We start from the raw sequence: 18414 nt of genomic DNA, 5'->3' as shown, positions 1-18414 counted from the left end.
TGGATAGAGAGAAACTATTTCCGCTGGTTGGGGATTCTAGGAGTAGGGGGCACAGTCTAAAAATTAGAGCCAGACCTTTCAGGAGTGAGATTAGAAAACATTTCTACACACAAAGAGTGATAGAAGTTTGGAACTCTCTTCCGCAAATGGCAATTAATACTAGCTCAATTGTTAAATTTAAATCTGAGATAGATAGCTTTTTGGCAACCAATGGTATTAAGGGATATGGGCCAAAGGCAGGTATATGGAGTTAGATCACAGATCAGCCATGATCTTATCAAATGTCGGAGCAGGCACGAGGGGCTGAATGGCCTACTTCTGTTCCTATGTTCCTATGCTTGTAAAGAACTGGCAAATAGTTTGAATTCATGCCAAATATGCATATCAGTGTACAACAGTTATTACTGCACAGAGGGTTTTTTTGTACAGAAGGACACTATACAAATATATTTTTTATATAAACTCATCAATGGCACCAGAAAATTATCTTAATGAAGTAATTAACTGCACTTGTAAAGAGTGACATTTTAAGAATAAACGCACACAATGAGAAAATGTATAAGATTATTAAAATCGGCAATCATAGTCAAGTCCACAAATAATTTAAATAATAAATTAAAGAATCTTCTCTGTCTTTGGCTCTTAGCTAGTAAGATTTTGCTCTTTTGCTGCAGAACAGTTTTCTATTAATTTTTGTAAATTAGTGTAGTTGGAACCAGAACATATGAAGGCAATGAATGGCAAAAGATCTATTGGATCACTTGGCCCAGACCTTGTATCATGGATTCCATTCCACCTATTTAATGATATGAGGAAAACTTTAGTATGGATACTTTAATGCTGTCAGCTTTGTCTCAGTGATAGCACTCTCACCTCAGAGTCAGAAGGATGTGGGTTTAAGTCCCACTCCAGGGACTTGTGCATATACTCTCTCGGCTGACACTTCTGTACAGCATTGAGGGAGTGCTGCACTGTTGGAGGTGACATCTTTTGGATGAGACGTTAAACTGAGGCCCCATCTGCCCTCTGAAGTGGACATAAAGGATCCCATGGCACAACTCGAATAATAGCAGGGGAGTTCTCCCAGTGTCCTAGGAATATTTATCCCTCAACTGACATCACTAAAACAGATTATCTGGTCATTATCTCATTGCTGTTTGTGGGACCTTGTTGTGCACAAGTTGGCTGCTATGTTTCCCTCCATTACAACAGTGACCACACTTCAAAGGTATTTAATTGGCTGTGAAGTGCTTTGGGACATTCTGAGGTTGTGAAAGGCGCTATATCAATGCAAGGGGAGGAGTGTGGGTGTTGGGGACAATGGAAGAGTGGACCAGGACCAGGGTGATGTGGAGGTAACAGTCCCAACACCCGCTTTCCTCCCCACGGCACCTTCCCGTGTGAGCGCAGGAGATGCAACACCTGCCCTTTCACCTTCTCCCTTCCCACTGTCCAAGGACCCAAACATTCCTTCCAGGTGAAGCAGCAATTTGTTTGTACTTCTTTCAATTTAATGTACTGTATTCGCTGCTCACAATACAATCTCCTTTACAATGGGGAGACCAAACACAGATTGGGTGATCGCTTTGCTGATCACCTCCACTCAGTCTGCAAGTGTGATCCTGAGCTTTTGCTCGCTTGCCATTTTGACTCTCCGTCCCACTCCCACTCAGACCTCTCTGTCCTCGTCCTCCTATACTGTTCCAATGAAGCTCAATGGAAGTTTGAGGAACAGCACCTCATCTTTCGATTAGGCACTTTACAACCTTCCGGACTCAACATTGATTTCATTAACTTCAGATCATAACCACTGTTCCCATTATTTCGGAGAGCAGGTGCTGGTAATGGTTCTGCTGTTGCCATTTTCTGTTCCTCTAGACCCATCTTTTGTTTCTTTACTTGTCCCATTACCACCCTCCTTGCCTTGCACCATCATCTTTTTTGTCATTTAATTACTTGGGCCCTCCACCTTATCACAGGTCTTCCCTTTTGTTCTTTCCTTTCCTCCCCTCCCCTCCCCCCTCCTTTTCCCTGGCTCTGTACTTGCTTAAAAACTGTTAAATCTTTATCTTTTTCTGGTTCTGATGAAAGGTCATTGTCCTGAAATGTTAACTCTGTTTCTTTCTCCACAGATGTTGCCCAACGTGCTGAGTATTTCCGACATTTTCTGTTTTTATCCCATGTAAGGTTGATGGTCAGAGACTTTGCTTACCAAATGACCAGCAGTGGGTCGCAGTGTTATTGTGGGGCTGGGAGGAGCATTCCTATTCCTCCTGGTCCCACAAATATGTTCCAGACCATTTTTGAAGTGGCCTCCATCGGTTCCTTTAAGGATTATTGGTTAGGTCGCTCGCCGTCTGATGCAATTAGGCGAAGCATGCCCAAATTTCCATACATAAGCAACCTCACACCTGAAAATTGCATCTGGCAAGCCTCTTTGTGCCCAAAATGTGATCAAGGTGCCTCCCTTCCCACTCCGATTTTTCATTGCCAGCCACTAATTTTTCAGGTGAGAATCAGGTGAGGGCAGTTGAAAATCACCCTTTTTTTTAACAAAACTTATTTATATAAGAACTATAGGAACACTTGGTGATGATCAGAGATTAGTCTTGGTGGTATTAAGTAACTGTGTCACCATGTTATATAAATACATCCTGTGTAGTGTCCGAGGAGATGACGTGGATCCTATTTTCCATCCCGTGTTTATGTACAAATGTGCACAGTAAACATGTTTATAACAAATGCTGAATCTGGAGATGGATCTTGTTAGATTTATTATTTCATGGAATTATATAACCGCAGGTAAAGTTGTATTAAAATCTTTAAGCCACTACTTTACCTTCTTTATCATCATGCCGTATAATGGCTTCCTGTATCATGTCCGAGGAGATGAAGTGGACCCTATTTTTCTTCCCATGTTTGTGTTTGTGTTTGAATCCCTCCTGTTTCTGAAGAAGTTTCTCGCGCTCATAGTAGGCCTTTATTTGGTCACATCGCATGCGTTTCACCAGTCGTTGCCGCTGTCCTAAAGGGAGTGACTCCAATAAGCACTGGTCGATTTCCATGTCATGGGTTCGGAAAACATTACAGAGCTGGAAGCAACCTGAACAAAGAAAGATATCATCACAAATGGGAAACCATCACAGCAAGATTTATTTTTAATTTATAGTAGTAGTAAGGATCAACTAAATGAAAAATACTAATGAGTAATGAACACCAGTAATTGTAACTAATTTTTGTTAGAATATATATGGTAAGTTGCATGATATGCCATTTTATAAGGACAGGAGTGTTATACTATGTAATGCACAATGTACTACTCTGCAAGGTGGAGTTGAATCCTATAAGGCCACCAACTTCTAATTATTATAGACCCAGGCTCATAAAGATCAGAGTTTAATTGTTGTTTGGTCAGGGAATTTTGAAGATTGAAATATTCCTTATTAGTTTCATGTTGCAGCTCAGAAACACACAGAATTTTAACATTATATATATTTTTTTTATTCGTTCATGGGATGTGGACGTCGCTGGCGAGGCCAGCATTTATTGCCAATCCCTAATTGCCCTTGAGAAGGTGGTGGTGAGCCGCCTTCTTGAACTGCTACATTTCGTGTGGTGAAGGTTCTCCCACAGTGCTGTTAGGAAGGGAGTTCCAGGATTTTGACCCAGTCTCGATGAAGGAACGGCGATATATTTCCAAGTCGGGATGGTGTGTGACTTGGAGGGGAATGTGCAGGTGGTGTTGTTCCCAAGTGCCTGCTGCTCTTGTCCTTCTAGATGTTAGAGGTTGCGGGTTTGGGTGGTGCTGTCGAAGAAGCCTTAGCGAGTTGCTGCAGTGCATCCTGTGGATGGTACACACTGCAGCTACTGTGTACCAGTGGTGAAGGGAGTGAATGTTTAGGGTGGTGGATGGGGTGCCAATCAAGCGGGCCGCTTTGTCCTGGATGGTGTTGAGCTTCTTGAGTGTTGTTGGAGTTGCACTCATCCAGGCAGGTGGAGAGAATTCCATCACACTCCTGACTTGTGCCTTGTAGATGGTGGAAAGGCTTTGGGGAGTCAAAAGGTGAGTCACTCGTCGCAGAATACCCAGCCTCTGACCTGCTCTTGTAGCCACAGTATTTATATGGCTGATCCAGTTAAGTTTCTGGTCAATGGTGACCCCCGGGATGTTGATGGTGGGGTATTGCCGTTGAATGTCAAGGGGAAGTGGTTAGACCCTCTCTTGTTGAAGATGGTCATTGCCTGGCACTTGTCTGGCGTGAATGTTACTTGCCACTTATGAGCCCAAGCCTGGATGTTGTCCAGGTCTTGCTGCATGCGGGCTTGGACTGCTTCATTATTGGAGGGGTTGCGAATGGAACTGAACACTGTGCAATCATCAGCAAACATCCCTATTTCTGACTTTATGATGGAGGGAAGGTCATTGGTGAAGCAGCTGAAGATGGTTGGGCCTAGGACACTGCCCTGAGGAACTCCTGCAGCAATGTCCTGGGGCTGAGATGATTGGCCTCCAACAACCACTACCATCTTCCTTTGTGCTCGGTATGACTTCAGCCACTGGAGAGTTTCCCCCTGATTCTGTAACAAAGTTGCATCTGTAACAAAGTTTGATTTCTGGAGGGTACCAAATAAGATGGGGGTGGATTTTCCCCCAGATCGGCAGTCCCGCTGGCTTGGCCCATTTTGAGGACCGAGCCTCATTTGCATAGGGTTGGCTGGCTGCAGCCGGAAATCGAGCAGCCAGGGGCACTCTGCCAATTCCAGGTTGCCGCAGTACAGATGGTCCATCCGGTGTACGAGTCGGAGGAAGGTACGTTCCTGGGGAGGATCCAGATTTCCAGAGGGGAAGGAGCCAGAGTGACAGCAGCCCAGGCTGGGTCCGTGGAACCTCCCAGCCCCACAAAAATAATGAGGAACCTACCTTCTGGAGCCTCTTCAGCCAGGCCACCACCTGATGCTGATCAGAGCCTGTGTGTGCGCTTCGTGCAGCTCATTCCTAAAGTGGCAATCAGTCTCCTATGTACGTCATAGTTAAATGGGACGACAGCCTGACTCGGGGTCGCTCCTGCCGCTTTGTGTAATTTTATTGCACATCACAGGGTATATTTCTTGCAGTCCATGCTCCTGGCATAGACTCTCATCCGCCAGAAGCACATATTAGGAAATTGCTCTTTTAGCTTGCGATTTTCCAACCAGTTTGGGTGCATGCAATTTACTTTTGCAGTTCGTGTGTTGATACTAAGGTTGCATTGAAATAGTTTTGTATGTTTCTGTCACTCTGATAATAGACTTAACAAGAACTTTAAAATCTGCAGCATCCTCTTTGCACAGAGAGCTATCTCAGTCTTCTAGCTTTGCTTGTGTGTCTTGTACCAGCTCAGTTTCATAACAGAATACAACTGAGAACATCTCAGTGGTATCCAGCACTTAGCTTGACTGGTCAGTTGCATATCAGTTTCTCATTTGTACAGCATCATAATACTGAGAAACTGCAGCAATAATAACGCAGTGGCCAAAATTACATGATATTAAACAATCTGATCCATTTTGAATTAATTTATCAATTATAAGCTTTGGTTTTCTGTTTATTCCATAAATCAATGAATGGAAGCTTTCTGTATCTCAACCTGCAGTTAGCTTACTTTTTTCATATACCAACTGAAACATTGATAAGTGATAGCAGTTATGAATTAAGTTGAATTATTATTGAAAAATTAGGATAAGGAAACATAATTTACATTAATGAATACATTCATGCTATGGAATCTGCAATAAGTCTATTAGCATTTACACTGAAATAAAATACCAATAGTCTCATTAATAATGCATGGACAATATTCTATTCTATTGATATTCTATTAATATGAAATACTGTATGTAATTTATTTACGTATCTACATTATGAAGAAAAATAGAGATGACGCTCCACTAGCTCGCTAACTTCAAAATGATTTCCCAGAGGTCATAGAATGTGACATTGGGATACATGGCGAATGTAAAGACTCATGATGCCTTTTCAGCTGCTGCAACATCTCCAACTGTGGTCACAATGTCCATCAGCTGTATATCTAAAACCATTCTATCGTGTAGCAGTTTTGGCTGGAAGTTTAGATTAATGTTGATTTATCAATCCCTTTCTAAATAATCATTGAACCATAGAATCATAGAAAGTTAAGGCACAGAAGGAGGCCATTCAGCCCATCGTGTCCGTGCCAGCCGAAAAAGAGCTATCCAGCTAAATCCCACTTTCCAGCATTTGGTCCGTAGCCCTGTAGGTTACGGCACTTCAAGTGCACATCCAAGTACTTTTTAAATGAGTTGAGGGTTTCTGCCTCTACCACCCTTTCAGGCATTGAGTTCCAGACCCCCACCACCCTCTGGGTGGAAAAAATTCTCCTCAGCTCCCATCTAATCCTTCTACTAATTACTTTAAATTTTTGTTCCCTGATCACTGACCCCTCTGCTAAGGGAAATAGGTCCTTCCTATCCACTTTATCTAGTCCCGTCATAATTTTATATACCTCAATTAAATCTTCTATCAGCCCCCTTTGTTCTAAAGAAAACAATCCCAGCCTGTCAATCTTTTCTCATAGCTAAAATTCTCCAGCCCTGGCAACAACTTTGTAAACCTCCTCTGTACCCTCTTTTGTGTAATCACATCTTTCCGGTAATGTGGTGACCATAATTGTACACAGTACTCAAGCTGTGGCCTAACCAATGTTTTATACAGTTCTAGCATAACCTCCCTGTGCTTATATTCTACGCCTCAGCTAATAAATGAAAGTGTCCCGTATGCCTTTTTAACCACCTTATCTACCTGTCCTGCTACCTTCAGGGATCTGTGGACATGAACTCCAAGGTCCTTTGTTCCTCGACAGCTCACAGTATCCTCCCATTTATTGTGTACTCCCTTGCCTTGTTTGCCCTCCCCACTTTTCTGGGATTGAATTCCATCTGCCACTTTTCTGCCCACCTGACTCGTCCATTGATATCTTCTTGCAGCCTACAGCTTTCTTCCTCACTATCAACCACACGGCCAATTTTTGTATAATTTGCAAACTTCTTGTTGCAGCCCCCTAAATTCAAGTCCAAATCATTAATACATACCACAAAAAGCAGGGGACCTAGTGCTGAGCCTTGCGGGACCCCACTGGAAACAGCCTTCCAGTCGCAAAAATACTCGGCAACCATTACCCTTTGCTTCCTGCCACTGAGCCAATTTTGGATTCAACTTGCCACTTTCCCTTGGATCCTATATGTTTTTACTTTTTTAACCAGTCTGCCATGTGGGACCTTGTCAAAAGCCTTGCTAAAATCCACGTACACTACATCAAATGCATTACCCTCATCAACCCTCCTTGTTAACTCCTCAAAAAATTTGATCAAGTTAGTAAGACACGACCTTCCCTTAAGAAATCCACGCTGTCTGTCCTTGATTAGCCCGTGCCTTTCTAAATGACGATTTATGCTGTCCGTCAGCATCGATTCCAATAATTTGTCCACCACCGAGGTTAGACTTACTGGCCTATAATTACTCGGTCTATCTCTTTCTCCCTTTTTAAACAACGGTACAATATTAGCAGTCCTCCAATCCTCCAGCACCATGCCTGTAGTCAAAGAGGATTGGAAAATGATGGTCAGAGCCTCCATTGTTTCCTCCCTTGCTTCTCTTAGCAGCCTGGGATACATTTCATCCAGGCCTGGCGATTTGTCTCGTTTCAAAGATGCTGAACTACAATCTCTGCATCGTCCCCCTCTTTTGTGAAGGCAGACACAAAGTATTCATTAAGAACCATACCCACATCTTCCGCTTCCACATATATGTTACCTTTTTGGATTCTAATAGGCCCTACTCTTTCCATAGTTATCCTCTTGCTCTTTATGTATTTATAAAACATTTTTGGGTTTTCCTTAATTTTACTTGCCAGAAAGTATTTTTTCTTGCCCTATCTTTGCTTTCCTAATTTCCTTTTTAATTTCACCCCTGCACTTTCTATACTCCTCTAGGCTTTCTGCAGTATTGAGCTCTTGGTGTCAGACATAAGCTTCCCTTTTTTGCCTTATCTTACCCCGTACGCTCCTTGTCATCCAGGGGGCTCTAGATTTGGCAGTCCCACCCTTTTTCTTTGTGGGAACATGTTTACTCTGCACCCCTTGAATGTCCCCCTTGAATGCCTCCCACTGCTCCAACACTGATTTACCTGCTTCCAGTCCACTTTTGCTAAACTGCCACTGCCATTAGCGTAGTGAAATTGGCCTTTCCCCAAATTAGAACTTCTACTCCTGTTCTATCTCTGTTCTTTTCCATAACTATGCTAAATCTAACTGAATTATGATCACTACCACCAAAATACTCTCCCACTGATACTGTTTCCACCTGCCCAGCTTCATTCTCTAAAACTAAATCCAGAACTGCCCCCCATCTTGTTGGGCTTGCAACGTACTGGCTAAAAAAGTTCTCATGAATGCAATTTAAGAATTCTGTGCCCTCTATATCTTTTTCACTGATTGTATCCCAGTTAATATTAGGGTAGTTGAAATCCCCTACAATTACTGCCCTGTTGTTTTTGCACTTCTCAGAAATTTGCCCACATATTTGCTCTTCTATCGCCCTCTGACTGTTTGGGGGTCTATAGTACACTCCCAGCAATGTGACTGCCCCTTTTTGCTCTTTAATTCAACACATATGGCCTCATTTGATGACCCTTCTAACATAGCATCCCTCCTCACAGCCGTAATTGTTTCTTTGACCAATAATGCCACCCCCCGCCCCCCCGTCCGTCCTTTTATGACCCCCTCTCTCTATCTCGTCTGAAAACCCTGTAACCAGGAACGTCAAGCTGCCATCCCTGCCTCTGTTTAAGCCATGTTTCTGTAATAGCTAAGATTTCATACTTCCACGTGTCTATCTGTGTCCTTAGCTCATCTGCCTTATTCACTAGACTCCTTGCATTGAGGTATATACCATTAAGCACTGTCAAACTCCTTTGTTGTCTAGTTTCTAATCTTTGTTTCCTCTGCCTTCCAAACTCACTTACTAATTTTCTGCCTTCCATTTTCAGCTCTGCTTCTCTTCCTTCTGAATCTACGCTCAGGTTCCCATCCCCCTGCCAAGCTAGTTTAATCCCTCCCCACAGCACTAGCAAACCTCCCAGCGAGGATATTGGTCCCGGCCCTGCTGAGGTGCAACCTGTCTGGCTTGTACAGGTCCCACCTCCCCAGAACCGGTCCCAATGCCCCAGGAATCTAAAACCCTCCCTCCTACACCATCTCTCCCGCCACACAGTCCTCTTCTCTATCCTCCTATTTCTATACTCGCTAGCCTGTGGCACTGGGAGTAGTCCGGAGTTTACTACCTGTGAGGTAATAGGCTTTCCATGTAAAATTAAATGGAAAAATAAATAGGATTTGCTTTAAAATTAACAAAGAAAATGCTCCCCAGCACACAAAAATATCTTTCAGTACAGCACTAAATTGTGCTAACCATTCGGTCCCTTGTCCGATTCTTGGCTGTGCTGGATTAGTTTAGTTGGCACAGCCATTGGGCTGTTACAATAGCCTCAGTGTCTCAGGAATTGAGGCAGGAAAATCATCCAGTGCTCCTGCATAGATTACGATCCAATATTCCCTGCTGGAAAGCAAGCAGGTGGGGTCATCGGGTGGGAACAGGATTGTGTGTGGTCAATGGATGAGAACAGGACTGTGCTTGGTTACAGTGCCCTGAATGGTCAATAGCCTGATGTTGCTCACTATCTGGGCTCACACATAAAGAACGGCCACTTGGGGGAGGAGGTACGGGGATGCTGCCAGTCCCAATGGAACTGTACCTCAGCAAAATTAAGTGCCTGCAAATAAGGAGAGGAGAAAAAGAGAGAAGAGTGGGAAAAAAAATCAATGAACAGCCACTTGTAGTCTGAGCAACTCGTTAACAAACATTAAATTACATTTCAATAGTGAATTGTACAATCTAGTGCATTGATAAATGCTTTCTACTTCAATGTGTTGGATGGTCAGATGTTAATCACTCTATGAATTGTATCTCCCAGAAGTGTTAAGGAATAAGTGAAATTATTACCTCAGAGATAAAATTGGCAGGGATTTTGATAGTACGGCATAGGAAATGATATCACTATAGGCTAAATTATGGCTCAGTGGGAACACTTAATAGAGAACCAAACATGAAGGCAATATATTATAAAACTTACCCTTATATCTATTATCTAGTAGGTTATTACTTCAGAAGAGTTGGAGTTTCTGATATTGTGCATCAGGATGTATCTGATTTTTTTCATAGAAAGTTATTAGACATGAGCTGTTTTACCACAAGTGATCATTGAGGCAGCGTTGCTCTCATTGAAACGTATAAAATTCTTAGAGGGCTTGACAGGGTAAATGCTAAGAGGCTGTTTCCCTTGGCTGGAGAATCTAGAATTGGAGGTCATAGTCTCAGGATAAGGAGTGGGCCATCTAGGACTGAGATGAGGAGGAATTTCTTCACTTAGAGGGTGGTGAATCTTTGGAATTCTCTACCCCAGAGGGCTATGAATACTCAGTAGTTGAGTATATTCAAGACTGAGATCGATAGATTTTTGGACCAAGGCATTGGGTGGGAAAATGGAGTCGAGGTCGAAGATCAGCCATGATCTGATTGAATGGTGGAGCAGGTTCAAGGGGCTGTATGGCCTACTCCTGCGCCTACTTCTTGGGCTCGATATTACCAGGGCTGCAGGTTTGCGGCGGGGGGGCTATTGGGCGCGTGGGTAACGCGCCCGGCAAAATCAGTCCGCCCCGCACGCGATCGCAGCCTAATTGGATTCACTTACCCGGTCTTCCGGGTTCCCCACTGCTGAGCTGCGCGTTGGGCGGACTGCGCATGCGCAGTAAGCTCTGTCAGCTGGAGGAGCTCTATTTAAAGGGGCAGTCCTCCACTGACAGATGCTGCAACAAATAGGAAAAAATACAGCAGGGTGCAGCCCAAGGGGAATGCTGCTCCCAGGTTTAATGATGCCTCACTCCAGGTATCATTAGATGGGGAGAGGAGGAGGGGGAGGACAGAGATCTTCCCCCCGGCGGGCGGGAGGAAGCGGCCTGCCTCTGCCACCAGGAAGGCCTGGCTCGAGGTGGCAGAAGAGGTCACCTGCACCACCAACATATCGCCCACCTGCATACAGTGCATGAGGCGCTGCAATGACCTCAGTAGGTCAGCCAAAGTGAGTGCACTTACTCATTCCCCTACACTCCGTCTGCCACATCACCGCCCCCACCCCACATCTCCTTCTGCACTGCCAACACTACTCTGTCACATCACCCCTCACACCCACTCAAACCTCATCCTCATCTTACCTGCACTTACTCACCTCGCCAGTACTCATCCCGCCACTACCACTCAACCCAATCCTCATACAATCTCATGGCTCTATCTCATACTTACCCTCTCATGCATCTCTTTCACAGTCAGCCTCATCTATCTGCCACTACCTGTGCTGCAGCCACAAGGCATGCATCACATATGTGCAGTAGGAAGCGTAAGGCAAACGTGTTGTGAGCATGAAGGGGATGCACAAGGGTGTTTGAGGGTTTGTCATGATTTTTACTTATATTTACTTTCTGATCAACTCACATCACATATTATATTGGCACCACTACTGCCACGTCTTTGCGAATCTTGTCTGGTTTGTGCAATAATGCCCTTTCCTGAGGATCACTATGAAGACCCACACCTGATGCCACCCATTGTGTCACTGCAAAGTGGGTGTAAGTGTATTTGCAGGGCTCTTTTGTGCAGACGACTGAGAGATGTCGGCGATGTCCCCGGTGGCACCCTGGAAGAATGCGGAGGAGAAGTTGTTGAGGGCAGTGGTGACTTTGACAGCGACAGGTAAGAAGATGGTGCTCGGGACAGCCGGGAGCAGCTCGGCATGAAGGAGGCTGCAGATGTCCACGACTACATGTCTAGTGACTCTGAGCCTCCATGTGCACTGCTGCTCAGAGAGGTCCAGGAAGCTGAGCATCGGTCTGTGGACCCTGTGTCGAGGGTAGTGCCCCTGCGACGTATCTCTCTCTGCGGTTGTCCTCCCCCCTGCTGTACAGGTGGATGTGTCACAGTACTCTGTTGTGGAGCTCCACGTGTCAGAGGTGGACGGCGTGGATGGTGAGGTTGGGGATGCTGTTCGTCCTCTGAGGAGATCATGACTGCAGCTACGGCGGCCCCCATCCGGAAGATGTACATCTGAGGGGATCCACAAGGTAGGTACATGTCTCTGGACCCCGGGGTAAGTGTGCAAGTTGGTGAATTTTCTTGTCAGGAGGAGGGTGGTGGAGGCCAAACTTTGTCCCAAGTGACAGAGTGGCCTCCTGCAATGAGTGAGGGTCTCCCCCCCTAATCTGTCAAATGGACCTTTGCAGCTGCCACAGGCTGACAGCTGCAACACGTCCATTTCAACTGGGAGTGTTTCCCCCAGTATGGGAAACAGTCCCAGTTGTTTCTAAAATCCCACCCCTCCTGATATATTCCCTTAATCAGGTCTGTTAATGACCTGAAATAGCAACATAAATACTGTCAAGTGGCACCCCGCCGGCTTTAATTGCCTGCGGGAGTCTCACATGCGGGGGCTGCGCGCAGACGTCGGCGCGTCTGTGGGGAACCCGGAAGTGGGCGGGTTGGAGCCGGACTCCTGACCCGCTCCGGGATTCCCCGATTTTCGGAGCCCCCCCCGCCAGGAACGCACCCGATAGCGGGTGCTAAAATGGAGCCCCTTATGCTCTCATAACATCACTGATAAGGGAATTGGTTAAGTACTGTAAAGTAAGAATATAAAACTATATGGGGGAAAGGGCAAGGGAATTGGATTGGAGGAGATTGGAGTGGATTAGAGATACTATTGAATCTGCTTCCACCACCCTTTCAGGTAGTGAATTCCAGATCATTACAACTCGCTGCGTAAAAAAATGTTTCCTCATGTCGCCTCTGGCCCTTTTGCCGATCACCTTAAATCTGTGCCCTCTAGTTATCGGCCCATCCGCCACTGGAAACAGTTTCTCCTTATTTACTCAATCAAAACCGTTCATGATCTTGAATGCCTCTATCAAATCTCCCCTTACACTTCTCTGTTCTAAGGAGAACAACCCCAGCTTCTCCAGTCTCTCCACATAACTCAAGTCCTCATCACTGGTACCATTCTAGTAAATCCTTGACAACCTTCCTAAAGTGTGATACCCAATAATCCAGCTGAGACCTAAGCAGTGTTTTATAAAGGTTTAGCATGACTTCCTTGCTTTTGTACTGTATGGCCCCGATATTACCAGGGAGGCAGGATGGCAGCAGGGGGGCGACTGGGCACGTGGGTAACCTGTCCAGTAAAATCCGTCCGTTCCCCACGCGATCGCAGGTAAATTGAAGCCACTTGACGTGGCTCCCGGGTATCCCGTCATCAACCTGCGCAGTGGGCGGACAGCTCACCCGCATCACAGGCTGGAGGAGCCCTGTTTAAAGGGGCAGTCCACCAATGCTGCTCCTGGAGCAAACACCCAAAATTATCGAATGGAGCAGCCCAGGGGAAAGGCTGCTCCCAGATTTACTGATGCCTCACTCCAGGTCCTACTGGATAGGGTGAGGAGGGGGAGGAATATATTCTACCCAGCGGACGTGAGGGAGTGGCCTGTCTCTGCCACCAAGAAGGCCTGGCTCAAGGTGGCAGAGGAGGTCACCAGCAGCAGCAACATCTGCACCTGGATCCAGTGCAGGAAGTGCTTCAATGACCTAACTAGGTCAGCCAAAGTGAGTACACTTACTCATTCTCCTACACTCTGTCTTCAACGCCCCCACCCCACAACTCATTCTGCACTGCCAACTCTACTCTATCACATCACTCCTCACACCCACTAAAAGCTCATCCTCAACTTCCCTGCACTTCCTCACCTCCCCAGTACTCATCCCACCATTACCACTCAACCCAATCCCCATACAATGTCATGGCTCTGTCTCACACTCACCCTCTGATACATCTCTTTCACGATCAGCTTCACCCAAACCAATGCATTCAGTGGTTGGCCACATCACCATCACTCACTCACGCCTCTCTACTTTCTCCCCTTATAGGAGAAGAGAGCGCAGAATGCACGGGAGAGGGCGAAGACCGGAGCGGGGCCACAACATCTGGTCGTGCTCACAGACACGGAGCAGGAAGCTCTGGAACTGAGCCGCACCCTCGAGGACCTGTCTGTCGGGGACGCCGAGACTGCCACCTGACAAACGGCTGGTGACAGAACTTTAACTTTCAGCACACAAAATAGCAATTGATCTTAACATGCCTTGCCATCTTCAGCACCTCAACATCTGTCATCATGCTTAATATTGCCTTCTGTTCTCTTACAGGGCCTACAGTGTCTACGGCGGAGGGCGATTCCTCAGAGGACCTGCCCGGCTCTGAGGGGGCACCGTCACATCTGAGCGAGCCATCCACCAGCGCAGATACACACACCTCGGTGGGTCCTCGTCCTCACTTAGTTGGGCTCGCACATGGTGAGTCACCATACACATGTGAGCACAAGCAGACACTGTGGCAGGGACAGATGTGGAGAGGCCGCGTTGGTGGGAGCACTCTTCTCCAGGCTATGCTCAGCTGGACACAGATGCTGAACCATCCATGCAAAAGAGAATGATCGAGGGGCAGCAGCACACCTGCGAGATGCTGGAACAGGTGCCACGCACACTCTCCACAATCGCGCAGAGGATGGAGGAGTCCAACTCCTGCATGAGTGGAATGGTGGGACAGGTAAGGGAGGGCATCTCTGAGATACTGTAACAGGGACGTGAGGGCATCTCTGAGATTTTGCCGCGGGTAATTGCGGGAATATCTGCAATGGAGGGAAGGCTAGCCTCCATGGAGCTTCAAGCATGGCTCACCAATGAGTCCATTGAGGCCGTGACAACGGCCCTTCGGACTCAGGGTGAACAACATTCTGCCATCTTAAACAGGCAGGCAGATACTGTGGCACTGGCCTTATGAGGCGTCATACCTGTCCTCCAAACTGTCGTCCAGCAGAGTGGTAGCAGTGGTGTGGGCCTGGCCCAGGGGAGGAAAGATTGTGAAAGGGGACATGGAAGTGGGGACGCCACTTAAAGCGCCCCACATCTCATCCGTTGCCCAATTCTCAACCAGTACCCGCAATGCAGCCTCCACTCCAGGTGGCCGAGTCTGCCTCTGCACAGGTGCAGGTGGAGCAGTCTTTGGAGGGGCCCTCACGGGCACCGAACCCAGAGGGTGTAGGCCCAAAGCATCTAATCGATCAGGGCATGAACAAGAGCAACCTGCCACTACCTCTGCTGCAGCCACAGGGGAGACACCACATAGGAGTAGTCGTAAACGTAAGGCAAAGGTTTTGTGAGCACAAAGGGGATGCACAAGGGTGTTTGACGGTTTGTCATGTTTTTTATTTATATTTGATTTTTGTTAATGGCACATTAAATATTGTCATTGTCACCACTACTGCCACATCTTGGCCATTCTTGATCGCCTTGTGTAATAAGGCCCTTTCATGAGGTTCACCATGAATACCCACTCTACAGTGGGTGTATGTGTAGTTGCAGGACTATTTTGTGCAGGGGTTGGGGGGGAGGGGGCTGGTGTTGCCGCTGCTCTGTCCAGTTGGTGAGGACTGGATTCTTCACAGTGTCTGAAGTTAGGAGAACTGTTCACATATCAGTGACTCCCTGGCCTCATGAGCAGCCAGGTGAGCCGTTGTTCTGCCCATGGGTTGCTCCTCCTCCTCTGCCTCCTCCTCCTCGTCCTCCTCCTCCGCCTCCTCCTCCTCCTCAATGTGGGTGGCAGATGTGGATGGGGCCTCCTCCAGTGCACCCCTCTCTGTTGTGCCATGTTGTGCAGAGCCCAACACACGACTATAATGTGTCCCACTCTGTCTGGTGTGTATTGAAGGGCTCCCCCAGAATGATCAAGGCACCTAAAGCGCATCAATATAGCATGCTCAATTGTAGACATGGTAGCAATGTGGCTGTCGTTATATCAACGCTGTTGCTCCGTGGTGGGGTTCCTCAGAGGTGTCATGAGCCATGTGTGCAGGGGGTATCCCTTGTCCCCGAGGAGCCAGCCCTTACGGGTGTTGGGTACGTGGAAGAGGGGCGGGATTTTGGACTCCCGGAGGATGAAGGAATCGTGGCAGCTGCCAGGGTATCTGGCGCACACGTGAAGGAATCTCTTACGGTGGTCACAAATGAGCTGAGTGTTGATGGAGTGATAGCCCTTCCTGTTGATGAACAGCCCTGGCTCATGTGGAGGTGCACGTATTGCTATATGGGTGCAATCGATTACACCCTGCACCCATGAGAAGCCAGCCACAGCGTGAAATCCCACTGCCCTGGCTGAGGTCATCCTTGGGGTAGTTGACATAGTGCGAGGCACTGTAAAACAAGCCGTCGGTGACCTGCTTTATGCACTTGTGTGCAGACGACTGAGAGACCCCGGCGATGTCCCTGGTGGCACTCTGGAACGAACCGGAGGCGAAGAAGTTGAGGGTAGTGGTGACTTTGACAGCGACAGGTAAGGAGATGCTGCTCAGCTCAGCTCAGCCCAGCCAGGAGCAGCTCGGCATGAAGGAGGCTGCAGATGTCCATGACTACCTGGCGACTGACTCTGAGCCTCCGTATGCACTGCTCCTCAGAGAGGTCCAGGAAGCTGAGCCTCAGTTTGTAGACCCTGTTGTGAGGGTAGTGCCTCCTGCGACGTCGCTCTCTCTGTTGTTTCCCTCCGTGCTGTTATGCAGGTGCCTGTGGTGCAGCACTGTGTTGTGGAGCTCCACGTGGCGGAGGTGGACGGCGTGCCTGGCGAGGCTGGTGATGTTGCTCGACCTCGGATGAAGTGTTGAATACAGCTATGGCGCCCCCCATCCTGACGGTGTGAGTTTGAGGGGGTTCTCAAATTCAGTGAATGTGTTTGCACAGCAGAGTTTTGGGTATAAATTAAGAATTTTGAGTGGAAACACAAAGGTGTTGCAGCCAAAACTTTGTCTGAAGTGACAGAGTGCCCTGCTGCAATAAATGAGGTTTTCCCCCCACCTGTTAAATAATCCTTTGCATCTCCCACTGGCTGCTGGCCGAAACACATCTGCTAGAACAGGGAGTGTTTCCCACAGCACGGGAAACACGTTGAGGATCCTTCAAAATTGCACCCCTGCCAAAATCTCCACTAAATGAGGTCTCTCAAGTACCTCAACTATCTACCTAACTATGTAAATCAGCATCCAGCCAGCTTTAATTGCCGGTGGGAGTCTCACCTTCGGGAGCTGCCCGCACACCCGAACGCGTCATTGGGGAACCCAGAAGTCAGCGGGTTGGAGCCGGGCTCCGAACCTGCTCCGGGATTGCGCCATTTTAGGAGCGCTCCCCCGCCCCCAACGCAGCCGCTCCGCCATCTGAAAATCGTCCCCATGTCTCTATTTATAAAGCCAAGTATTCCATTTGCCTTTTTAACAATCTTCTCAACTTGTCCTGCCATCTTCAAAGACTTGTGTACGTACATCCCAGGGTCTCTCTGTTCCTGCACCCCCTTTAAAATTGTACCATTTAGTTTATATTGCCTCTCCTCATTCTTGCTACCAAATTGCATCACTTCATACTTCTCTGCAATAAATTTCTTCTGCCATATATCTACCCATTTAACTGGTCTGTCCATGTCTTCCTGAAGTCTGTTAGTATCCTTTACATTGTTTACTACATTTCTGAGTTTTGTGTTATCTGCAAACTTTGAAATTATACCCTCTATACCCAACTACAGGTCATTAAAATATATATAAAAAAGACCACTGCTCCTAATATTGACCCTTGGGGAACACCTCTGTATACTTCCCTCCAGGCTGAAAAACAACCATTCACCACTATTCTCTGCTTTCTGTCCCCTAGCCAATTTTGTATCAATGCTGCCACTGTCCCTTTAATCTCATGGGCTTCAATTTTGATAAGTTTATTATGTGGTACTTTTGAAAGTCCATATACACATCAACTGCATTAACACTCTCCATTACTTCATCAAAGAACTCAATCAAGTTAGTGAAACATGATTTTCCTTTAACAAATCCGTGCTGTATTCATTTATTAGCCCATTTAATTTTGTCCCGGATTATTGTGTCTAAAAGTTTCCCCACCACCGATGTTAGGCTGACTGGCCTGTAATTGCTGGCTTTATCCCTTCCCCTTTTTTTGAACAGGGGCATAACATTTGCAATCCTCCAGTCCTCTGGCACCGTCCCCATGAGTAATGAGCCTGAATTAGTCAATAATCTAACAGTAAGGGAATACCCAGCTAACAGTGACCATAATATGATAGAATTCAGTAGTAGATTTGAAAGGTAGGAGGGTGAGTCATGAACCAAGGATTTAAATTTAGGTAAGGCTGACTTTGG

At 46.8% G+C, this 18414-nt stretch overlaps 1 protein-coding gene across 1 annotated transcript in view; it reads right to left on the bottom strand.

Annotated features, from left to right (window-relative positions):
- Positions 1-18414, bottom strand: part of myo16 (myosin XVI) — a 773985-nt gene that overhangs the window by 707965 nt on the left and 47606 nt on the right. Inside the window, exon 2 of the mRNA XM_067986709.1 lies at positions 2840-3103. Within this exon, the coding sequence (XP_067842810.1) occupies positions 2840-3103 (264 nt within the window). The remainder of the gene's footprint in view (positions 1-2839; positions 3104-18414) is intronic.

This window comes from Heptranchias perlo, chromosome 6, assembly GCF_035084215.1.
Source record: "Heptranchias perlo isolate sHepPer1 chromosome 6, sHepPer1.hap1, whole genome shotgun sequence".
NCBI classification, from domain to species: domain Eukaryota; kingdom Metazoa; phylum Chordata; class Chondrichthyes; order Hexanchiformes; family Hexanchidae; genus Heptranchias; species Heptranchias perlo.
Note: the sequence above shows the minus strand (reverse complement) of the source record. Positions and strands in the feature narration are given on the sequence as shown.